Source organism: Aspergillus aculeatinus (assembly GCF_003184765.1).
Source record: "Aspergillus aculeatinus CBS 121060 unplaced genomic scaffold BO66scaffold_47, whole genome shotgun sequence".
Lineage (NCBI taxonomy): Eukaryota > Fungi > Ascomycota > Eurotiomycetes > Eurotiales > Aspergillaceae > Aspergillus > Aspergillus aculeatinus.
The window spans coordinates 161,133-183,159 of record NW_020291516.1 but is presented as its reverse complement, the minus strand read 5'-3'; the positions used below and the strand labels follow the sequence as shown (position 1 = coordinate 183,159).

Sequence of the window (22,027 nt, the reverse complement as noted above, 5' to 3'; positions counted from 1 at the left end):
AATACTGAAAATGTTCCTGACTAAATAAATGGTGGGCCAAATGGCTGCCCAGCAACTCAGTACTACGTATCGTGTCTAAAATAAGTTGACATGACGAGACGCCAAAGTTCGAATTTTTGTCTATAGAATAAAGTAGTGCAATGCGTGCAAGAAGCTACAAGCTTCCGACTAGGAAGTATAGCTGCATTGCGCATGGACAGTCTTGCAAAGACACTTACCGGCCAGCCGCGCAACAAGCGCAGCAAACAGCAAGAAACGATATTGAACAAAGGTATCCGGCGCGAACGAATATGCTCAATGCACTGCAACGCCAGAAAAAATCATGGGAAAGGTAGATACGACGCAACAATCACCAATCATCATCGTCCTCCTTTTCGTCATCTGTCGATAGAAATCAGCTCTGAATATACCGCTAGAAGCGCATAGCAAATAAGGCATGTACTTACCGCTGCCGCTAACTTTCTGCTTTCTCTTGGCCAGGGCGTCCTGCAGAGCTCCAGCCAAACCTCCTTGAGGCGCGCTTCCAGCACTTGGTGTGGCCGCAGCTGACTCGCTAGAGCCGGGCACAAAGGCACCACTTCGGTCTTTCTTTTCCGAATCTTTGACCCTCCGCAAGCCCGTACCTCCCTTCCCTCCAGATGCTCGGATGGCAGCCATGAGGTCATTTCTACCTGCATCAGGAGCAGGCAGCGGTGGGGCGGCACCACCTGGCGGGGGTGGGGGCGGAGGCCCACCAGCCCCAGGAGGGGGTGGAGGTGGAGGAGCGCCAGATCCAGGGGGAGGAGGGGGAGGAGGGGGAGCAAAACCGCCTGGTGCGGGTGGCGGCGGCGGAGGGGGAGGCGGTCCAGTGCTGGACGGAGGCGGCGGCGGCGGCGGAGGTATCGAAGGCGCTGCATTTGAGGAAGGGTATGACGAGGGTGGTGGCGGCGGTGGAGGAGGCACGCTCGACGATGGTGGTGGGGGAGGAGGCGGCGGACCAGCAGCACTCGTAGGTGGCGGCGGAATCGGCCGGGAGCTGGAAGGCACAGGTGGAGGAGGCGGGGGTACTGAAGCCGGACTTCTTGGAGGAGGCGGCGGAGGACCTGGGGCGGCAGCATTGGGGATTTTGGGTGGTAGTTGGGGCGGCGCCGCAGGACTCATAGTGCGCGGAGGCGGCGGCGGAGGTGCAGAAGGTAAGGGGCTGCGACTGGGTGGCGCCGGCGGAGCAGACACCTTTCGCACTCCTTCGAATGGAGGTGGAACACCGAAGCGAGAGTGATTCTCTTCCATTGGCGTCTTTGGAGGCCGCGGGGGAGGAGGAGGGCCTGGGTTTGTGCTGGACATTGCTCGCTGACGACCAGGGGCCACGGATGCCGCTATGTGGGCAAATTTACCGGCATCCGCAATCGGTGGAGGGGCACGGAAGCGGTTCCTTGGGGGCGAAGGCTCGCGATTTGATGCAGGCGTGGCAGGTTCATCATCGACGTCAGTCCGAGTCCTGCGCGACGGAGGAGGGGGTGGCGGAGCGCCGCGCCTGCTGCCACCACTATTTCCAGTGTTCTGCGGACTGAGAGCTGCCACTTTCGGAGCTGGCGGTGCAGATGGGGGAGGCGGAGGGGGGGCCTTTCCTCGCCGCTGATCTTCAGCAAGAGATGAACTGGAGTCGGAACCAGCAGCGCCCTGTTTCTGCTCGATATAGGCCTTGATGAAATCGGAATTCTCCGCTATCTGGTCCTCCGTGATTCCCATCTGCAGAAGTTCATCTAGCAGTCCCTTCCATGCGGGGTCGCTAGTATCAAAAGGCAACTCCTTGCGTGGCGGGCTGGCGGCGGGCGGCGGGGGAGCGACCTGGATCGAAGGTGCAGGTGGCAATTCCGCAGGCGTGACCGTTTGAGCGTGAGACCCGGACGAAGAGCGATGCCCAAGCAAACTGCCGAACAACGATCGACCCACGCCATGTTTGCCATTGACGACTGGGGCTGGGCCCTGGCCACGAGTCGACGCAAAAGGTGTCAACCGTGTCTCTTTGCTCGCATGCTTCTCCCGCTCGTGGACCTTCTTGATGAAGGTCTTAGCCTCCTTTTCGTCGGCGAAAGAGAACCCGGCGGGGCAGTCTTCGAGTTCAAAGGTGTGGAAGAATGTGCGGTCCTGATTATATGCGAAATTATCGTAAATCTCTTGGTCCCATATAACTCCCCTTCCTGCAGGCTGCACCGTAGAGAGTTGGATGATCAGTAAAGAGATGATTATGTCTTGGATCAGGGATGCGCTTACCGATACATCCACCAACTTGAGCCAGAAGGTACGGCCGACTAGGTCATTCGCCAGCACTGCAGCACCTTGTAAACCAGTGTAAGTCCATCTTTGAGGATCCGGATATGCAACGTAAAGGCGCGCAACGGCTACAGCAAGGATTTTGTTCGCAGGCTTGGGGACAGTTCTCCGGACGATTTCCTTGTCGGCGTCGGTAAGTATAGAAGGCATGGCGATGTACCGGGAGTTTTAGACAAGTGAGTAAAGCGCGCGCAGAGTGGGAATGGCGATCAGAGCGAATGTATAGTGTCTTGCGGACGCATCGCAGGTGGTTTGGTGCGATTCTAAAGGCCCAATGGATCAGGAGGGTCGTTGATCCTCAGGCACGACTGTTGGCTGATAGGGCGCGGCAGTAACGGATGTCACAGGGAGTAGGGGGTAGCTTGGATTCCCTCGGGTTCTGGGGGCTGGGTGTAAAGTTAGCATGAATGGCGAAAAAAAGTAAGATATTCTGATACAGAATCATTAAGAAGGATGCGTATAGGGAGACACCGACCGCTGGTGTGAGAATCTGCCTTGAAGGTTGAATGACGGGGGCAAAGAGGTCAAGTAGCAAGTAGCAGGAAGAGAAACGTGAGGGGAGGGGGAGCCTGGGCGGAGAGAGAAAGAGAGAGGCTTAGGCGGGCGGCGGCACTAAAGAGGCGCGCGGTGGGGATTCCGGTGGGCTGGGCCTACGACGTACGAGTACGAGTAGTTACCTCTACTACTCTACACTGCATACGGAGTACTCTACTGACTAGTTGCAAAATGGCAATTATCCTTATGTCTTCTTCGCATACATGCTGTTTAAATGTCAGAATTTCTGGTTAAATCACTATCATCGCAACCGCTCCCATAGTCGGAAGTCCTTATTGTGTCCTTATCCCGGCCTAGACGTGATGTTGCCGCATTTGTCAAAGGCCATCTTAGGCAGAAATGACACAGTAAAGTAGAAGATAATAACTGCTAGAATTTGATGAACTTCGGTCTCTAGGCAGCTTCTTATTCCTGTAGTAGTACGTCTCAATCCTGAATTGGTCATGTCATGTGGCTGCGAGTGTGCTTACATTGTCAACTTATCAAGTCGAATTATCGAAGCCCAACCGACGTCATCGCGTTGCCTGCAACTATAGAAAAGCCCGTTTGTCTCTGGCCGCCTCTTTCGTTGCAACTGTTTAAGATCTCCCCAGAATCATCCGACTGTTCTCTATCCTCACTATACATCTATTCATCACTAAGTCAAGCTAAACACGTTACTCATCACGATGCCTGTCATCCCCGAGCCTGCTAGCTTCCCTACTGCCCACGGCAGTAACAACGATAGCCCTTCCAACTCCTCGGAGCAGAGAGACCCTGGCCAGGATACAAAGAAAGCCTCGATGCTCGATCACCTGTCAAAGGGCCCTCAGATCCCGGACAGTGAGTCTGGAGTTTTCTTACTGCTGAACAGTTCTCCTCATTGACCCTGCTTTCTTAGACATGCCACCTAAAGCAACAAAGGAAGAGATTGAGGCGCGTAAGAAGGAGCTGAATCAGTGAATGTGCCGGATATCTCAGATGGTCACCTACTTTCATACTTCCATTGTATTAATCATGAGAATTACGTACGCTGTTTGGTGAATGAATTACTTTTTGACGTTGCAATTGCGGGGGTATATCTACTTGGCGCGGACTGCAATATGATACCTGCATACCGGGGTGCTTCCTTTGCACCAGTCTGTGAAGCCCATGAGACCCATAGATAGACAAGTCTTTCCCATCATCTCGCTTCATAGAACTAGCACATCAACTTATTGCATGAGTATATCTCATCTGCCCTGCTTCTGCCTGCGACCCGTTGCAGGATTGTCCCAAATAGGCATCATTACATCATGATGCACGTGACCCCGCGTTCACTTTGCTCCTCACAGCGCGATGCGAGGCTGTCTTCTGTCGCGTCAAGAGTTTCCTCATGCCGCCTGAACGAGCCAATGTCCCGGTGAAGCTGTCCCTGCCTCTGGTAAGTGTTTTACTGTCTTGTACATCCGGCTCAACATGTCGAGAACTCGCTAACAGGGTAAAATTAGCAATACCAGCAGGACATCTTCACCGAACTGCGCGCGGAGGATGAATTGGTGGTTCTTGCTCGAGGCCTCGGCCTCCTCCGACTAGTGACTAATTTACTTCACTTCTACGATGCGGCCGGAAACAACCTTGTATTGGTCGTTGGTGCTGACGATCGAGAGAATGAGTGGATTGGAGAGGGTGCGCGGCCTGATTGCGGTCCCAAACTATGACGGCAGTCCTCGGAAAGTGGCTGACCACAGCTTGCAGCGCTTGCGGAACACTATGCAATCAGTAAAACGCCTCTAGCCAGGGGTCTTAAGGTGATCAACACTGATAGAGCTACGGTTTCGATGAGGTAGGTCACGGTCGCTCCACGCTCACCGTATTTCGTGCTAAACGTCGTACAGAGAGAAGCTATATGCCGCGGGTGGTATCCTGAGTGTGACCTCCAGAATACTAGTGGTGGACTTTCTGTCCAGTAAGTAAGACACGTTGTATGCTTGTAAGAGTGTTGATCTCTGATTGAACGCCTTCATTAGAGCTCCTCGACCCTTCGAAAGTGACGGGCATGGTTGTGCTCCATGCGGACAAGTAAGCCACTAACTACCGGAATGCATTCCGATACTGATGAGGTGTAGAATTCTTGCAACTTCCCTCGAAGCTTTTATCCTTCGTGTATATAGAGAAGCAAACAAGACCGGATTCCTCAAAGCGTTCTCGGACTCCCCCGAGCCGTTCACAACAGGGTTTGCTCCATTGGCCACCTCCATGCGGAATCTCTTTCTTCGCAAAGCATCGCTATGGCCGCGCTTTCATGTCACCGTTGCAGAGTCGTTGGAAGGCCATAGAAAAGCCGAGGTGATCGAGCTCGAGGTACCGATGAGTGACAAGATGCGGGACATACAAAATGCGGTCCTTGAGTGTGTGGAAATCTGCATCGGAGAGCTCAAGAAGGCGAATACAGGGCTTGATATCGCAGACTGGACTCTGGACAGTGCTTTGCATCGAAGCTTTGACATTGCCATTAGGCGCCAGCTTGACCCGATGTGGCATCGGGTGAGCTTCAGAACCAGGCAAATTGTCAGCGACTTGTCGGATCTGCGTTCTATTCTCCAGTATGTTCACTTCTTCGGTTCAGATGTCTGCTCCCACTGCAATGGCCGTGTCAATTATCCATTTCCAATCACTGACTGAACGTCAGTGCCCTGCTTACCTATGATGCCGTTTCGTTTCTCAAATTTCTCGACCTCATTGTGACCGCCCATACTCCGCCTCCCGGCTCTACAAGGCACAATTACTCCCCCTGGCTCTTCCTTGATGCAGCTGATGTGTTATTTCAAACGGCTAAGGCGAGAGTATACCAAGGCAAAATAAGTAGTGAGGTGGCTCGCTCATCATTGACTTCGTTTCCTACTACCCTGCAACCGGTTCTAGAAGAACAACCGAAGTGGGAGGTCCTGGCAGAAGTGCTTGAGGAGATTGAGACCGATGCATATTTGAACCCCTCGAATGTTGACGAATCAAACAGCACCGTGTTGATTATGTGCAGCGACCAGAGAACCTGCCGTCAGCTTCGTGAATATCTTGCAACGATGCATGCTCATGTCGGGAACAGGAAGCGGGAGAGCTCTGACCCCGGTAATGCTGTGGGTGAAAAGAAAGGCTCGGCTGAAGTTATGATGCGCCGAAGGCTACGAGAATACCTAGACTGGAAGGCCTCTTTATCCAAAGTCAGCAAGAATCTTTCCTCCAAACCACCCAACGAAGACTCCAATGGCGCAACGAGCACTCCTGCACCGGGGACTGTGAATCCCAGAGCACCCGCAAACAAACGACGTCGCGTTCGTGGTGGAGGTGCAGCAGCAGGCCCCGGACGAGCGCCCAACGCCGGCATTCAAGTGGAGATGGAACCTTCGGGCCAAGTCACGGCACTCTTAGATGAAATAAAGCCCACAGAAGTCGAGGAAACCCAGAAGGAAGAGATAGTTGTGGAGGACTTGGACGACATGGATGACTATTACGAACTATATGATATGAACGATTTGATTATGATACACCCTTACGATGGCGACATGGACGAGCACATCCTCGAGGAGGTTCGTCCACGGTACATCATCATGTACGAACCAGACCCTGCATTCATCCGACGAGTCGAGGTCTACCGGAGCTCTCATGTGGGCAGAAATGTGCGCGTGTATTTTGTCTACTATGGAGGTTCAGTGGAAGAGCAGCGGTACCTGAGTGCTGTACGACGGGAGAAGGACTCGTTCACGAAGCTGATCAAGGAGAAGGGCGTACGTATCTCCTGCACCTCTCAACACACCAGTTACTAACGAGATTTACAGAGTATGGCCGTGACTATCGTCCATGATAAAAGCCTAGAGGACCCCCAGGAGCAGTTCCTCCGGACCGTGAACACCCGCATTGCAGGAGGCGGCCGACTCGCCGCAACGGCCTCACCACCCCGGGTCGTGGTCGACGTCCGGGAGTTCCGAAGCGCGCTCCCGTCCCTCCTGCACGGAAACAACATGATCGTGATCCCCTGCCAGCTGACCGTTGGCGACTACATCCTGACGCCGGACATCTGCGTCGAGCGCAAGTCCATCCGCGATCTGATCACCTCCCTGCGCAACGGCCGCCTCTACAACCAGGCGGAGACGATGCTCCAGCACTACAAGAACCCCTTCCTGCTGATCGAGTTCGACCAGAATAAGTCCTTCACCTTCGACGCCTTCGCGTCCGCGACCACGCCCGGGACCTCCTTCATGGCGGACTTCGGCTTTTCGTCCTCCGGGACCAGCACCCTCTCCGCGAACAGCTCACTGGTCAACCCCTCCAGCCCCAAGTCGGCGCAGCATCTGCTCGTCCTCCTCACCCTGACCTTTCCCAAGCTGAGAATCATCTGGTCCTCCTCCCCCTACCAGACCGCCGAGATCTTCGCCGAGCTGAAGAAGAACAACCCGGAGCCGGACCCGATCCGCGCCGTGCAGATCGGCCTCGACGTGGATATCGCCTCGTCGTCCCACACGGCCGGGGACATCATGGCCGCGGCGGGCATCGAGCACCGGACCTTCAATCTCCTGCCTCAGGACATGCTCCGAGCCGTGCCCGGGGTGAGCCCCAATGTTCTCGAGCGGCTCATCCTGGAAACGGAGAACATCCACGAGGTTGCGAATATGAGCGTGGAGCAGCTGGATCCGCTCGTGGGGATCGAGGCTGCACGCAAGATCGTCGGTTTCTTCCGGAAGAGCGTGTTTGATGATTAGTTCAAGACGCCCGCAGTACCAGGATGTACATCATGAGTCTTTTGCATCAGCCGCATTTTGTGTAAATGAAGCGGTATGAAAGGGATAAATTACACGTCAAAGTCTACGTATAAGATGGAGTTTACTTTGATAGTAAATTTTAGAATTCGTAACCTTTTCATAACTCTATCATCCAGATTTCAAAAAGTGAAAAACAAAGGAGCGAATTTTGAAGAAGGTAAAACCAGGGAACAGAAAAAGAAAATCGTCAACACAAAGCCAGGCCGCACGCAGCCCGTCTTTTTTTGGGTACGTATTGCGACCCAATTCCTCCGTAGACAACCCGAAGGCGGCTCTCTTGATGGATCATGATCCGGCGAACCAAGAAGACCCAACCGAGATAACCCGCAGGTCTAACCCTGCCGATGATTCATACCCTATATTGCGAAAGGCCACACGCAAGATTGAGGCGAGCGCATGTAGCGAAGCGGGTGGAAGAAAGGCGCCGCTGCTGCCTTCATCCATCCTCCAGAGACCTTTCCGGGGAGAAAAGAGACGAATGGCGTAGGACAAGAAAAGGCCCAGGCCAACCGCCGCCAAGGTTTCACAGAGCCCCTCCGGCGCAAGCACATGCTTGCTCCCACGGGAATCCAAGAACCGCGGCGGATTTTCCTTCCCGGAAAAAAGGACGTTTGACGTGTCGAGAGTAATAGCATGAAGGACGTGTGGCGGGGAAGAGAGACAAGAGTAAATCCCAGGGGAGCTCTCCTCGCGCAGTGGGGGGAAATGAATGCATCGGAGACGAGAGAAGAAGGCGAGCTTAGAGCTCGTCGACATCGATCTCCTTCTCCTCCTCGCTCTCGCGGTCCTCGTCGAACTCGACGTTGTCCTCGAAGCCCTCGTGGCCGTAGGTGTCGGTCTCGTTGATCTTGGCGTGTTCGGGCAACTCGCCGTAGGCCTTGAGACTTCTGGCCTCGTCGGCGGTGTACTTCATGATGACGTCGCCCTTCTCGTCCTGGTAGTCACGCAGCGAGAGGAGGATGATGTCGCCCTGGTTGATCCAGACCTTCTTGCGGAGCTTGCCACGGATGTGTGCCAGACGCTTCTCGCCGTCGAAGCACAGCGCCTCCAGGCGGCCGTTACCGAGCATCTTCACGACCTGCGCGTACTCCTGGCCCTCCTCCTTGAAAACGAGCTCACGCTTCTCGTTGTCGTTCTCGTTCTTTCCACGACGACGGTTCTTACCGCCCTGTTAATAGTAAAAAAAACATGCGTTAGCAAAAGGGTCCTCAAGTGTAGCAGGGCTGTGAGAAGAATCCCGCATTGTAGTTTTTCACCAACGCCAGGCCTCGCCACCTAGAAACAACCACAGTACCCGGCTGACATACTCGGGCGCAGTGGGATACGGTGGTATGAGTCGTGGCGACCAACAAGCCTGGAAGCGAAAATCTGTGAAGCGGGGTTCATGGAGGGTTGATGTTCTCACCTTTCCCTTGTTCTTGGGCATGGTGCAATCTCGCTAACCGCGTTGGTCTTTCACTCGATGCGATAGCCGATGATCGGACACGAAAGGGGTGGGTTGTTGAGATGGACGTCCCTACGGACCAGCAGAGGGTTGAAAGTGGGGGTGGAAGACAGAAAGAGACAACGATGATTTCGACGCTTTTCAGGCTCTGCCGCCTCTTATGTAAGCACTAGTGGGGGGAGTGGCGTGGCAGCCTGATTGATGCCTTAGGATATCTGCCTCAGGTCCACCATTCACAAGCAGAAACCGTCGACCGCCCGGCAGAAATGGTAGAGTTGCGTTATCGATAGAGCCTGGAGGAAGAAAGTAATAACTCAGTAGCTTCAATAACTGTTAGTAACCTCTGACCCATGCAAACATGGATCTTGACAACTGATTACTCTCCGACACGCCTCCTCTGCTCTGTGGCATCTGTACCTGGCAGCGCTGTTATAATCACAACCAGCGTATACGAAACTGACGTACTAAAGCCATCAATTGTCGCTTTCAAGCTCGTCGCTTCCGAACTTCCATCTGCCTCAGCCATTCTACCGAAAGAGTGCTTTACTTGTTTTCTGGGCCAGAAAGTTGGACCCAATCCCGGCCTTTAGTGCTACCTCGGTGCTGACTGCCCTTTCTTCTGGGGATCCGCCTGCATTGTCCTATCCCACCCTCGTCAATAGGAACCGACTCTCTCGACAAAGGGCATTCACCTGAGAATCGATGGCCAAGCGCGTAGCGAGGCTCGGAGGGGCCATAGGGAACCTGCGCATCCAAACGGCACGGTACACACTTCGTTATCAAGTCGAACACGAGATGCCTTTCATCGCCGCTCAACAGTTAGCTTTGAACAACGCTATAAGAGTCAAACTTTCTCATCTATACCAAACTCGGCCTCGCGATACGCTATGGTACTCATTTGGCCTTAAAATGCTTTTAGATTACAAGAGTGTCGTTCGATCATGGGCGATGGGAAGGTCCAGAGTGGCGTTTCGCAAAGCTTTGGCGGAGCGTGGATACGATCAGGACGGCAGAGCGATCAGCTCTTTTCCAAGGGCCGCTACTGAGGAAACAAAGATTGCCGGCTTACGAGGATCGGTTGACTTTACCGTGCGGGAAGAGGTCGTCACAGCAAAGTCTTCGGACATTGAGAAGGATATGCGAGAGATTGTGGACAAAATAATCAGGGTGATGCTTCATGCTCCGAAAGCAGGGACTGGCAAGCTGAAGCAACGTGTCTTATGGGATAATAAGCAGCCTAAGCGTAAATGATATACAGTTTGAGACTGAATCAAGATGAGAATGGCACTTTTTTCTGTAATTAGATGGAGTGAAATAAACATCTTGCATGGATGGTATGAAACAGCGTGATGGCGGCTGAACGGTCTATTGACAACTTAGGTTTGGTTTGTTCCTAACCGGCCGATCTTCGAGAAACCAAACATAACACTCCATCTCTTCCTCCGACTTGACTTACGTACTACTCCTCTTCCTCATCTTTCTTGTCATCGCGCTGGCAAGACTGCCTGGACAGAGACTTGATTTCCTGTGCATTGAATACCCCTTGTGTTCCATCGTAAACCATTGGTTTTGCGCGCTATCTCTGGTCGCTCCGTCGGTACAGTCTACAGCTTGCGCTCCTCCACCCAATCCGCCATGTTGGTATCCTTGACTGTCGGGAAGGTCGACGCCGGAGTCGCCGTCCTCTTGACTCAAGACAACAGATTGGTAAGTCACTCTTCTACTGTTATTGGAATTGTGACGACTGTGTGATGACAGAAGCTCCTTTGCATCTCTCGAACAAACCCCTCACGTACCTACTCCATGCTAATTCGCCCATCACAATCCCCCCCAGATCGAATTCCCCTCCGTGCTCCTGCCTAACAACATCACATCCGGTAGCATCGTCGACATCACCGTCGCGCGCAACCACGCTGCCGAAACCGCCAGCGCAACTGCCTTCCAGACGCTGCAGAAACGCATTCTCAACACCTACGGCATCAAGACCCCCACGCCTCCGATCCTCCGCCTCCGCAACGCAACCCAGACCTCCCTCGTCCTCGAATGGGATCCCATCGACCTGGCCACCGCGTCGCTGAAATCCCTGTCCCTCTACCGCAATGGCTCCAAGGCCGGCTCGATCCCCCGCCCGCTCGAGACACGTAGCACCAAGATCAGCGGCCTGGCCATCCACACCGAGTACACCTTCCACCTGGTGCTGCGCACCACCGCGGGGACCTACCAGTCCGAGAAGCTCGTCTGCCGCACCCACAAGATGACCGATCTGTCCGGCATCACGGTCACGGCAGGCGTGCTGCACCCGCAGCAGAGGGATGCGCTCGCGGCCGCGCTCGACCGCATCGGCGGGAAGCTGATCGACACCGTCCGCATCGATACTACGCATTTTGTCTGCACGGAGGGCCGCGGGCCCCTCTGGGAGAAGGCGGTCGAGATGAACATCCCCGTAGTCGTGCCCGAGTGGGTCGATGCCTGTGAGGCCGAAGGCACCATCGTCAGCGTCCGCGGCTACTACCTGAACGCGGATCCCAAGGCCCGTCAGCTGGGGCCCATTCATGGCTCCACGCAGCATCAGCGCACGACGTCGACCGCGACGTCGCTCCTGACCGCCGCCACGGGTCAGCCCCAGACCAGCCAGAACCCGAATCCAACCCCGAGCCCGAACCAATCCCAGGACCAGAACCAGAACCAGTCGCCATCCCCTTCGCCATCGAACCTGGCCCCCTCGGGAGCCCTGCAGGTACAGCAGCAGCTCGATGACCCACCGCTTACCCCTTTCCCCGGAGCCGAAATGACAGGTCAACCGACAGCGGAAGAGAGGGAGGTCTCGTCCGACGAAGGTCGACTGTCCCCACCACCGCCGGTACCCCCCAAAGACGACGAGGAGGAAGCGAGAGGGGACGAGCACGCTGAGGACGAGCCACCCGCTCAAGAGGAGCACGATACGGCGGAGGTAGCGACGCCCGCAGACGCTAAAGCCGGCGATAGCGATCATGACGAACAGACAAGCACAGCAGATGACCAATCCGACCGCCACATAGAGGAGGACAAGGGCAAACCATCAGGAGACGATGAGGATAAGGAGCGCCATTCCAAGGAAGGTGAAGGTGATTTCAATGAAGTTCCATTATAGTGTTGTCGCTGCTGCTGTTCATTGAGCCATATTTTCCGGCTATTTCTTTTCTTTTGTGATCTTCATCTTTTTTTCTTCTTTTACTTCTTACCCATTACTGCGACGATTTTCAAATGGACCTTACTTTGTAGCGCCTATGAATGTATGGCCGATAGAGAAAAAAAACAATCAATCAACCGGCTCTAGATTCCCCAAGCCATGCCCCATTACCATGAGCGTTTCTATCTTGCCGAATGTATAGTATTATCCCACCATTTGTGGTTGAATTTGTTTGTGGCGTCTTCCTAGTTCGGTGTTTGTTGATGTTTCTCTCGAGTTGGCGCCGTTTCCGCCCAACCTTGAGTTTGGTAAAGTACAATATGCGGCAGTGCATTGTGGATTCAAACCTAGAAGTTAATGTTCCTTTTTTGTACAACCAGATTTCTTCTTTCATTTCTATCCTTTTGACGTGATTGATGCAGGCACCCCACGTGGAGGGTACCAATTCGACACGTAGATCTATCATCGTGTAAGCTACTGCAGTGTTTGTTGTTTGTGTTGTTGTCAGTGCGCATGATATATTTATAGCATAGTTGCCCGCGGGCGTGGCCCTTGCCCTTGGAGATTTGTTTCCAACCACCATCTACATTTCATTCCCACCATCTCTAATTGTTTTTGTTTGTTCATCTTATATACGTTTATCATCCCAAGGTTCCTAGTTGACTGTACGGACAATATCGTCGATAGCCTGCGCTACATAGGCAACGTTGCCTTGGCTCACTGCGATGAATCATTAGTCAAGGCTGCTACGACCCGAGAAAAAGGGCGGGATCAACTTACAGCCACTGATGGAGGCTCTGCCGGACTTGAGGAGGTAGATGTGGTACTTCTCCTTGAGGGCCTCGACCTGAGTCGGGGTGAGACCGGTATAGGAGAACATGCCGTTCTGCAAGCGGGGTTAGCATTGATGGGTTGTTTGATCTGAGGGGAGAGAGTCTGGTAGGTTGTGCAGCAACTGACCTGCTCGACGATGTGCTTCCACGTTCCGGGGGTCTCCAATCGCACGAGCTCGTTGAACAGGGCCTGGCGCATGGACTTGATGCGCGAGCTCATGACCTTGAGATCGTCGTGCCACTGGGCGGTCAGCTCGTCGTTGGTGAGGACCTTCTTGACGATGGTGCAGCCGCCGACGGGGCCCATGGAGAACTCGCCGCGGATGAGGTGGCAGAGGTTGTTGACGACGAGGTCGCGGAGGTGCTGGCTTCCCTGGGGCAGCACGTAGTGGAAGGCGCCGACGCGCTGGCCGTACAGGCCGAAGTTCTTGGAGAAGCTCTGGGCGACGCACATCTCGAGGTGCGGCTTCTCGTTGAGGAAGTAGCGCACGGCCCAGGCGTCCTCGTCGGCGGAGCCCGACGCGAACCCCTGGTAGGCCGAGTCGAAGAAGGGGAAGATCTGCTTGCGCTCGCACAGGTCGGCGATCGCCTTCCACTGCTCCCGGTTGGGGTCCAGGCCCGTGGGGTTGTGGGCGCAGGCGTGCAGCAGGATGACGTCGCCGGCCTGGGCGCTCGCCTCGAGCGTCGCCATCATGCCCTCGAAGTCGAAGGCGCGCGTGTCCGCCTTGTAGTAGGGGTAGGTGCGCCGCGGCACCCCGGCCAGCTCCCAGATGGTCAGGTGGTTGGCCCACGACGGGTCCGACAGCCACACCGTCCGCGGCTTCATCTTGTGCGCCAGGAACAGCGCCCCCAGGTGGTTGGCGCCCGTGCCGGCCACCGCCTGCACCGACCCGATGCGCCCCTTCTGCGCCGTCTGCTGCTCCGTCGCCTGCTTCGCGTCGAACCCGAACATCAGGTCCCGCGCCAGCTCCAGGAACGGAATGTCCCCCTCAATCGCCGTGTACTCGTGCCGGAACAGGTTGTCCTCCGCCAGCAGCTGCTGCTCCGCCTGCCGCACTACTGGCAGCGGCCACGGCTTGCCATCGTCGGTGCGGTACACGCCAACCCCCAGGCTGACCTTCTGCGGGAAGGTGTCGTTGTTGTAGGCGCGGTTCAGGGCGAAGATCTCGTCCGCCGGCAACGGATGCAAGTCGAGGACGGTCATGGTGGGTGATGAGGGATTATGGGGGGTAAGTTGAGGGTACCTTCGATTGTTGTCAGCGAGGCAGGCTCGATGAAGTGTATCAGGTTCCGGGGTAAGTTCTTCTGCACCTACCTTAGAGCTTAAAGAGGGGGGGGGTTCCGAGGGGCAGTGGGTTAGAATTTAAGGATTGCCGGTGGGTGGAGCAGTGGGATTTTTAGTTGGATCGGAATGGGGACACGGGTGACGAACAGGTTTACAAGAGGCTAGCAGCACGCCCTTAACAGCACAGTATCAGATCTTGCTGGTACTGAATGGAGACTCGAAATGGAGAGCAACATACGAGATACTCAATGCAGCAAGAGAAAGACGGTGGACCAAATGCATGAGTCAATATTCAGTTGGGCATGGCATGCAGGATTGGCCGATATCGCCCTCGTGGATCCCCAGCCAAATACCCGCCGGTTCGGTTCTTCTAGGCATGGCTATTCCCTTTTTCTTTTTCTTTTTCTGCTTTCGCCGCTGACGAGAATCGACAGACGGGAAAGCCCGCTTAGTGAAGGGTCTCCTGGGAAAACGTGGTTCATCGCAGGAAGAGGCCATTGTGACCCGTGTGACTGCAACAGCCCGTGCCATTGATATCACTACTCGTTGTTGGTGTCGTCCAGTTGATGAGTCGGTTGCTGGGCGGTGACGAGAATGACAGGAATGGATCATGTGGCTGGCCACATTGCTTTGAGCAGCAGTGCATGGACTGCACAGAACCGGACTTGTACAGTTGTTACAGTTCAATTGTCTGCGTAAGAGGGAGGGTTGAGATAGCGCATCCCCAATTGGAGTTCGAATCTGGATATGTCGAATCGAGCTCATGGTGAGGTTCAAGTCGGATAAGGGCGGACAAAATGCCGGTCATCTGCTCGGAGCCCCCGGTTGTAGCCGAGCTGGAACTATAGAATAGGTTTCAACGCGACACACTCCTCGCTTGTCAGGATTATGACGCCTTGGGACTACCAGCGAGTTCTTATCTTGCCAATGAAGCATATGTGTTATCCCGATAGGAAGCAAGCCTGCGAAGTACAGTACTGTACATAGTAGTTCTGTGCAATGCTTGATCGGGGTAACCCCAATCGACTCGGTCGCTACTTGATAACGATGATGAGGGGCTGTGAGGGGAAGTCTTCACACCCGGCCAACTTGGCCTAGGGGAAACGACCATCTTACATTCGACTCCTTTGGAATAATTCTGTCACATCTAACCCTACTGCTTACTTCTATCGACCAACCAACATGGCTTCACTGAATGACGAAAAGCTCTTACTTGGCATCCGCCCGAAGGTGTTAACCCAACCACTACACAACAGCATCCCTCCGGAGCTGCTGTCGCGATTTGACCCGATCTTTGTTGAGAACCATAACAAATATAACGCGGGAAGGCTTCATACCCATGAGGTACCCATTGAGGAGTTCCGTCGCAATCCAGCCAAATATGCCATCAGCTATGGCCGTGCGAGCGGTCCAAACATCTACCGCATCTCTGAACAGAAATGCCCCGTCCAAGGGGGAGAGATAAGAGTACGCATCTTCGAACCTGAACCCGTGGTCGACGAGCATGGTAAGGTCCAGAAGAGGGCGGCTTATATCAATTTTCACGGCGGCGGATGGGTGTTCGGTGACCTATCGAAGGATCACGACTTCTGTAAGAGAGTCGTCGACGGGCTGGAAGGGCAGCTGGTGGCCTTTGATGTCGACTACAGACTAGCCCCAGAGCATCAATACCCAGCACCGGTGGATGATTGCTGGACAGCGATCAACTGGGTCAGCAGCAGCTTCTTCTTCCCATTGTAATGATCTGACCGCAAAACTAACTACCAAGACAGGTCCGGTCAAAGGCCGAGGAGTTCAATATCGACCTCGATCGAATGGCGGTCGGAGGCATGTCAGCAGGTGGACATTTGGCAGCCGTCATGGCTCATCTCTGCCGTGACGCCGGCATTCCCTTGCGACTGCAGGTGCTGAATGTACCGGTGTGCGATCTACACAGTCCGTTCAAGCCGGATAGCACGTTCGATCGGGATGGCTGTCCATACGAGTCGTACAAAGAGATGGAGTTTACGGTGCCCCTGCCAGTCGCGCGCATGTCCTACTTTCACAGACATTTCCTAGGGGTCCCAAGGCCAGCAACATCAGATGAGGTGAGCTACTGTTACAGTGGACCGAGCCAACTATGTGCACTTTGCATGATGCTGACATGGTTTTCAGGACTGGAAGATATCCCCCATTTTAGCTCCCAATTTTGCTGGGCTGGCGCCTGCATTGGTCTTCACTGCTGAAATGGATCCTCTGCGGGATGAAGGTGAAGTTTATGCTGCCAAGCTGAAAGCTGCAGGATGTTCGGTGGAGTTGATGCAGATGAAGGGTGCACCCCATACCTTCGCTCTGCTAGACGGGATACTAGAATCGGGGCGGGTGTATAATGAGAAAGTGATTGAAGGACTGAAGGCGGTCGTCGCGATCAACTAGGAGTGCTGCTGCTGCTGCTGCTGCTGCGTCATGCATATTCGGTAGAATGGATGGCGGTGTAGGAGAAATGCGGAGAGAATCTGAGGATCATGGTTTATCCGGGTGGTCTTATTTCCATACATTACATCGTACTTCAGCATCACGCACCAAGAACCGGGCCCAAAACAAACTGCCGCCTGTAATGACGGTACCGGGCCGGGAGAGCTCGGCAGGCGGTATCGGAAAAGAATGGCCATTCATTAAGACCTCGTTTTACCCTCTTCTTCTTCCCCTTCTTTTTTCTGTGGCCGTCCATCCCCTTGATTTTTGGGTATTCTTGAGCGTGTATACTTAGACTTGCAGTTCCATCCTTATCGCATTCTTATTCAAGTATGATGACCGCCTCACCGCCCCGCACAAGAGCTGCAATGGCTGGCTGGCTTGCTCCCCTTGCAATTGCAATTGGCTGCTCCGATCAACTCTAACTTGGAATGACCAGCAGATCAAAAGCCGAACCCCGTCATGTTGACCTCCTCCAACACTTCGCGGGCCGCGGTGCGCTCGATGGCCAGCCTGACACGCGCTGTCTCCTCCAGCTCCCCCGCAGCTGCCGCGGCTTTTGCTGCCCGCTCCCCCGCTGCTCTCAGTAGCCGACGCCTCTTGGCTTCCAATAGCCGGGTCATGCAACAGTTCCCCCGCCTTCAGTCCTTGAACTCTACCTCCTCCAAGCGCGCCTTTGGTACCACCGTCAGAATGGTGAGTTTTCCTACCCCAGCTACCAACCGATCGCGATAAGTAAAAGCGATGGCGCCTGGCTGCACATCGCTTTACTCATCTCGGACTTTCCAACTTTCACAACAGTTGGACCCCATGCACGAACGTGTAGTGCTGACCGACCGTGGCTCTCCAGTCTTCTGCCACTCGTATCGAAACCGATGCCTTCGGTGAAATCCAGGTATGCGATCCCCCTCATTCCCATACGATGCGCCTTTGATGATGATGAGGTCTGATTGTGTTCTGCTCTAGGTCCCCGCGGACAAGTACTGGGGTGCCCAGACCCAGCGGTAAGAGCTCTGTCTATTGCTCTCATCTTCACGAAGACCGGGAAATGGAAACGGGGAATAGTACAAAGACTGACGGGGGAACAGTTCTCTGGGTAACTTCGACATCAACCAGCCCCAGGACCGTATGCCCGAGGCTGTTGTCAAGGCTTTCGGTGTCCTGAAGGGTGCTGCTGCCACCGTCAACATGAAGTTCGGCCTTGGTAAGCTACCATTCTTTGAAAAATACCTACACGGGCGCATCGCTGACATGCGCAACAGACCCCAAGATCGGTGAGGCCATCAAGCAGGCCGCCGCTGAGGTTGCTGAGGGCAAGCTGAACGACCACTTCCCTCTCGTCGTCTGGCAGACTGGTTCCGGTACCCAGTCCAACATGAACTCCAACGAGGTCATCTCGAACCGTGCCATTGAGATCCTGGGTGGTGAGAAGGGCAGCAAGAAGCCCGTCCACCCCAACGACCACGTGAACATGTCTGCCTCCTCCAACGATTCCTTCCCCACCGCCATGCACATCGCTGCCGTCGTGGAGCTTGAGAACACCCTGCTCCCTGCCCTGCAGAGCCTCCGCGATGCTCTCCAGGTCAAGGTCGAGAAGTTCGACAAGATCATCAAGATCGGTCGTACCCACTTGCAGGATGCCACCCCTCTTACTCTCGGCCAGGAGTTCTCTGGCTACGTTGCGCAGCTCGACCGCAACATCGAGCGTGTTCAGGCCTCAATCCCCCACCTCCGCTACCTTGCCCAGGGTGGTACTGCCGTCGGAACCGGTCTGAACACCTTCAAGGGCTTCGATGAGGCCATCGCCGCCGAGGTTACCAAGATGACCGGCACCCAGTTCTACACTGCCCCCAACAAGTTCGAGGTCCTTGCCGCCCACGACTCCGTCGTTGAGGCCTCTGGTTCCTTGAACACCCTGGCTGGCTCTCTCTTCAAGATCGCCCAGGACATCCGTTACCTCGGATCCGGTCCCCGTTGCGGTCTGGGTGAGCTGTCTCTTCCCGAGAACGAGCCCGGCTCTTCCATCATGCCTGGCAAGGTCAACCCCACCCAGTGCGAGTCCCTCACCATGGTCTGCGCTCAGGTCATGGGTAACCACGTCGCTGCCACTATTGGTGGCATGAACGGTCAGTTCGAGCTCAACGTCTTCAAGCCCGTTATGATCCGCAACCTGCTCCACAGCGTGCGCATCCTTGCGGACGGTATGAAGAGCTTCGAGAAGAACCTGGTGCACGGTCTCGAGGCCAACGAGCCCAGAATCAACGCTCTCCTCCACGAGAGGTAAGTGACAAGCGAAAATATTTGCTGTTTTATCGATCGTTCGCTAACCCCAACTTCTAGTCTGATGCTCGTTACCTGCCTGAACCCCGTTATTGGTTACGACATGGCCTCCAAGGTCGCCAAGAACGCTCACAAGAAGGGTCTCACCCTCAAGCAGAGTGCCATGGAGCTCAAGGCTCTGAGCGAGGAGGACTTCGACAAGTACGTCCGTCCCGAGCTGATGCTGAGCCCCAAGGAGAAGAAATAGATGCATAGACGGCGCGTTGGATGACTAGGAATGAGGGGATTTGGTCTTTTTGAATAGTTTGGAGGGACGCGATCTAGCGGAGTCCAGACTTTGCTCTTTTTTTCATATCAAATTTATGTACACCCAGGAAATTTCATTGTATTATTTATTTTTTTTTTCATCGACTGTGAATCTATGAGGAAAGTTTGAGTAGGACTAAGTGGGATGAATCCCGATCTTGCGGTAATTTGGTCGGATCGCATTCGCCGCCAACTGCTACTATTTTTGGAATGCCCCAGGGGTGACCGGGGCAGATTGCGAAAACTGCCCTGCAGCAACATCCTTTTCTTGCGGAGAGGCACGGAGAGGCAAACAGCTAACGAGTAAAAATGTCATATCAGGGCCGCATGCTTTGTCGGAAAGGGAGTTGAAAGCGAATGGGTCTAGGTGGGAGTAGTCAGTGGCGGACAGAATGACAATAATTCAATGAAGATCAATAAATGGGGTGTTTCAGGCAGCCCATCGCTGTGCTTGCGGCCATCTTTAATACGAGTGGCTTCCGCCGCGCGCCGTGATCTGTCCCCTCTTCACTTTTATTTTTTTGCAGAATCCCATCAACTCTGTACAATTGAACCGTCTGTCCCTCTTTTCAGACCTCTGTGTATATTTCCCACGCGCTGGTCCCCTTTCCCTTGCACATTCCGCCCCTCAGGAGTTTCATTCCCCTTGTTCCTGACCACGAACCCCGCTACTTCTCAAAAGAGAGGCACATATCCACCCACCACCATTCCCCAGCAGTCTGAACAGCAACAACATCCGTTTTTCTGGTCAAAACCCACACCCCAACCGAACCGCGAGCACCATCCCAATTTCCCACAAAACCAGCAAAAATGACGAACCTCACCACCAACAACAACTCCACCGCTGCTCCCCAGCACGCCCCGGCCGCCGCCGCCGCCGTCGTCAAGCCCACCACTAACGAAAACGACAACGAAAACGACCCCCTCCTCTTCCCCACGACCCTCGTCTCCCCGGACGTCACCGCCGCCCTCCCCGAAACCTACACGATCCGGCCCCTGCGTCGCTCCGACTACCAGCGCGGCTACCTGGACGTGCTGCGCGTGCTGACGACCGTCGGCGACATCACCGCGGCGCAGTGGGACGCCCGCTACGACTGGATCGCCGCCCGCAACGACGAGTACTACCTGCTGGTCATCTGCGACGGGGCCGGCCGCGTCGTCGGCACGGGCAGCCTGCTCGTCGAGCGCAAGTTCATCCACGCCCTCGGCATGGTCGGCCACATCGAGGACATCGCCGTCGACAAGGACCAGCAGGGCAAGAAGCTGGGGCTGCGCCTCATCCAGGCGCTGGACTTTGTGGCGGAGAAGGTCGGCTGCTATAAGGTTGGTTTCGTCCCTGTCCCTCCTTTCTATACACAGATGGGGGGCGTTGGTTGGGGCTGAGTGCTTTGGCTAATTTCTGTGTGTGTACTGGGTAGACGATCCTGGATTGCTCCGAGTCGAATGAGGGGTTTTATCTTAAGTGTGGGTTTAAGCGGGCGGGGTTGGAGATGGCGCATTATTATTAGAGGGATTGGGGGTTGATTTTTTTTGCTGTTCTTGGGGGGCGTTTCGTATAGATTTGCGAGGTATTACCTGGGTCCTTTTGGGGGTTGGGGGTGTGGGATTGGGCTCGGTGGCCGATACATAATTTTATCTGGGGTGTTGCATGCGGGGAAACTAGAGTATGGGTTTCATCGTGCTGGAGGTCCCGTTATGGATATATGAGGGCAGGGACTAGGTGGTAGGTGCAGTGATGTGGGGTGGTTTCTGTTTCGGGGGTCATGTGCTATACAACTTATGACTTATAAGTGGACTAGAGGAGGCCAAGGCTCATCATATATTGGCGAAATCCTGGGTTCAGTGAGTGAGTGTTGATGCGGTGGTATGAGGATCCTGGTAGGACAAGTAAGGGTTATGCCGGTAGGATTCGGGTGTGTAGGACACACTACTGTCAGGGACCATGTTGGGAGTGCCTGAGGCGGGATGTCATGTAGTTGATATTCTATCTCCGAAGTATCGGAGAATAGAGGGTGAAATACTATCGTTGCAGGACGGACAATGTAGAGTCCGACTTGGATTCAGATCCTCGGGGAGATCATGTAGTAATTGATGTCCCATCACAGGACTATGGAGGACAGACGACCGTCGAAGTACATGGGCAATCGCAATCTGGTTGCAGGAAGGTCAGAACGTGGCGATGTCAAGTACGACTTAGCTCCAGTATATCATGGAGTCAGGGAGTGGGAATCTACAAGCTCGAAGACTCAACAAACGAAAACGAAAACGAAAACAAAATCGAACCAATGCCATCATATCACATCCATTTTCCATTTTTATGGTTTTATAAAAAGTACCATGGCGCAACATGATAGAGAGAGAACCACCCTATCTGGAAGAGCCAAGGGGGTATATTTTAACCGGGACTCTCTCCCCCCGGACTCTTTCGACCGGAGAAGAAAACGTTTCTTGTTGCCTTTTTTCGCTCATGGGCCGGAAAGTTCGCATTTTGGTTTCAATAGAAAATTTGTTGATTGAAGGAAAACGTAAAATTCCAGCTCCGGAAAAACCTCCCAAGATTTCATGATATCCCTTGTGCTCCCCCAGTTTAACAACCCAAGCCAAACCGCTTCT

At 54.3% G+C, this 22,027-nt stretch overlaps 10 protein-coding genes across 10 annotated transcripts; 6 read left to right on the top strand and 4 right to left on the bottom strand.

Moving 5' to 3' along the window:
- Nucleotides 1–68: 68 nt before the first annotated feature.
- BO66DRAFT_431045 (WASP family protein) lies at nucleotides 69–2,853 on the bottom strand. Its single transcript, XM_025650561.1, has 3 exons — nucleotides 2,254–2,853; nucleotides 447–2,187; nucleotides 69–381 (listed from the first exon to the last, which is right to left on the bottom strand). The coding sequence occupies exons 1-3, from the start codon at nucleotides 2,461–2,463 to the stop codon at nucleotides 350–352; spliced, it is 1,983 nt and encodes a 660-aa protein (XP_025500643.1). The 5' UTR covers nucleotides 2,464–2,853; the 3' UTR covers nucleotides 69–349.
- Nucleotides 2,854–3,051: 198 nt separating this feature from the next.
- On the top strand, nucleotides 3,052–3,830 carry BO66DRAFT_473940 (uncharacterized protein). Its single transcript, XM_025653099.1, has 3 exons — nucleotides 3,052–3,287; nucleotides 3,356–3,690; nucleotides 3,749–3,830. Exons 2-3 carry the CDS (start codon nucleotides 3,537–3,539, stop codon nucleotides 3,808–3,810), a joined length of 216 nt encoding a protein of 71 aa, XP_025500642.1. The 5' UTR covers nucleotides 3,052–3,287; nucleotides 3,356–3,536; the 3' UTR covers nucleotides 3,811–3,830.
- A 392-nt stretch (nucleotides 3,831–4,222) lies between these two features.
- Nucleotides 4,223–7,685, top strand: BO66DRAFT_356166 (ssDNA endodeoxyribonuclease RAD1; the record flags this gene model as incomplete). Its single annotated transcript, XM_025644874.1, has 8 exons — nucleotides 4,223–4,270; nucleotides 4,338–4,515; nucleotides 4,585–4,672; nucleotides 4,725–4,795; nucleotides 4,857–4,908; nucleotides 4,956–5,432; nucleotides 5,519–6,611; nucleotides 6,663–7,685. 8 exons carry the CDS (start codon nucleotides 4,223–4,225, stop codon nucleotides 7,581–7,583), a joined length of 2,928 nt encoding a protein of 975 aa, XP_025500641.1. The 3' UTR covers nucleotides 7,584–7,685.
- Nucleotides 7,686–8,382: 697 nt separating this feature from the next.
- On the bottom strand, nucleotides 8,383–9,069 carry BO66DRAFT_330658 (translation initiation complex factor eIF1A; the record flags this gene model as incomplete). The annotated part of the gene is made up of 2 exons (XM_025644059.1): nucleotides 8,383–8,811; nucleotides 9,049–9,069. 2 exons carry the CDS (start codon nucleotides 9,067–9,069, stop codon nucleotides 8,383–8,385), a joined length of 450 nt encoding a protein of 149 aa, XP_025500640.1.
- An 813-nt stretch (nucleotides 9,070–9,882) lies between these two features.
- Nucleotides 9,883–12,217, top strand: BO66DRAFT_330648 (chitin biosynthesis protein; the record flags this gene model as incomplete). Its single annotated transcript, XM_025644058.1, has 4 exons — nucleotides 9,883–10,300; nucleotides 10,691–10,794; nucleotides 10,922–11,679; nucleotides 11,743–12,217. The coding sequence occupies 4 exons, from the start codon at nucleotides 9,883–9,885 to the stop codon at nucleotides 12,215–12,217; spliced, it is 1,755 nt and encodes a 584-aa protein (XP_025500639.1).
- Nucleotides 12,218–12,911: 694 nt separating this feature from the next.
- Nucleotides 12,912–14,293, bottom strand: BO66DRAFT_330528 (putative aspartate transaminase; the record flags this gene model as incomplete). The annotated part of the gene is made up of 3 exons (XM_025644055.1): nucleotides 12,912–12,976; nucleotides 13,037–13,142; nucleotides 13,217–14,293. The coding sequence occupies 3 exons, from the start codon at nucleotides 14,291–14,293 to the stop codon at nucleotides 12,912–12,914; spliced, it is 1,248 nt and encodes a 415-aa protein (XP_025500638.1).
- A 106-nt stretch (nucleotides 14,294–14,399) lies between these two features.
- BO66DRAFT_167500 (uncharacterized protein) lies at nucleotides 14,400–15,223 on the bottom strand. Its single transcript, XM_025642272.1, has one exon. The coding sequence runs from the start codon at nucleotides 15,137–15,139 to the stop codon at nucleotides 14,660–14,662; it is 480 nt and encodes a 159-aa protein (XP_025500637.1). The 5' UTR covers nucleotides 15,140–15,223; the 3' UTR covers nucleotides 14,400–14,659.
- Nucleotides 15,224–15,556: 333 nt separating this feature from the next.
- On the top strand, nucleotides 15,557–16,789 carry BO66DRAFT_330614 (alpha/beta hydrolase; the record flags this gene model as incomplete). The annotated part of the gene is made up of 3 exons (XM_025644057.1): nucleotides 15,557–16,084; nucleotides 16,147–16,461; nucleotides 16,529–16,789. The coding sequence occupies 3 exons, from the start codon at nucleotides 15,557–15,559 to the stop codon at nucleotides 16,787–16,789; spliced, it is 1,104 nt and encodes a 367-aa protein (XP_025500636.1).
- Nucleotides 16,790–17,795: 1,006 nt separating this feature from the next.
- BO66DRAFT_167634 (class II fumarate hydratase) lies at nucleotides 17,796–19,412 on the top strand. The gene is made up of 3 exons (XM_025642274.1): nucleotides 17,796–18,032; nucleotides 18,091–19,108; nucleotides 19,169–19,412. Exons 1-3 carry the CDS (start codon nucleotides 17,957–17,959, stop codon nucleotides 19,353–19,355), a joined length of 1,281 nt encoding a protein of 426 aa, XP_025500635.1. The 5' UTR covers nucleotides 17,796–17,956; the 3' UTR covers nucleotides 19,356–19,412.
- A 362-nt stretch (nucleotides 19,413–19,774) lies between these two features.
- Nucleotides 19,775–21,209, top strand: gup1 (glucosamine 6-phosphate N-acetyltransferase). The gene is made up of 3 exons (XM_025642273.1): nucleotides 19,775–19,969; nucleotides 20,097–20,737; nucleotides 20,833–21,209. The coding sequence occupies exons 2-3, from the start codon at nucleotides 20,225–20,227 to the stop codon at nucleotides 20,920–20,922; spliced, it is 603 nt and encodes a 200-aa protein (XP_025500634.1). The 5' UTR covers nucleotides 19,775–19,969; nucleotides 20,097–20,224; the 3' UTR covers nucleotides 20,923–21,209.
- Nucleotides 21,210–22,027: the final 818 nt, after the last annotated feature.

Coding starts and splice junctions, on each gene's coding strand:
- BO66DRAFT_431045 (XM_025650561.1), bottom strand. CDS start 2,463: ATGCCTTCTATACTTACCGACGCCGACAAGGAAATCGTCCGGAGAACT. Junction 2,188..2,253: donor TCAAGTTGGTGGATGTATCG/GTAAGCGCATCC, acceptor TCTACGGTGCAG/CCTGCAGGAAGGGGAGTTAT. Junction 382..446: donor GCAGAAAGTTAGCGGCAGCG/GTAAGTACATGC, acceptor TTCTATCGACAG/ATGACGAAAAGGAGGACGAT.
- BO66DRAFT_167500 (XM_025642272.1), bottom strand. CDS start 15,139: ATGAGCTCGATTCGACATATCCAGATTCGAACTCCAATTGGGGATGCG.
- BO66DRAFT_473940 (XM_025653099.1), top strand. CDS start 3,537: ATGCCTGTCATCCCCGAGCCTGCTAGCTTCCCTACTGCCCACGGCAGT. Junction 3,691..3,748: donor GGGCCCTCAGATCCCGGACA/GTGAGTCTGGAG, acceptor CTGCTTTCTTAG/ACATGCCACCTAAAGCAACA.
- BO66DRAFT_167634 (XM_025642274.1), top strand. CDS start 17,957: ATGCCCGAGGCTGTTGTCAAGGCTTTCGGTGTCCTGAAGGGTGCTGCT. Junction 18,033..18,090: donor CAACATGAAGTTCGGCCTTG/GTAAGCTACCAT, acceptor CATGCGCAACAG/ACCCCAAGATCGGTGAGGCC. Junction 19,109..19,168: donor AACGCTCTCCTCCACGAGAG/GTAAGTGACAAG, acceptor CCCAACTTCTAG/TCTGATGCTCGTTACCTGCC.
- gup1 (XM_025642273.1), top strand. CDS start 20,225: ATGACGAACCTCACCACCAACAACAACTCCACCGCTGCTCCCCAGCAC. Junction 20,738..20,832: donor AGAAGGTCGGCTGCTATAAG/GTTGGTTTCGTC, acceptor TGTACTGGGTAG/ACGATCCTGGATTGCTCCGA.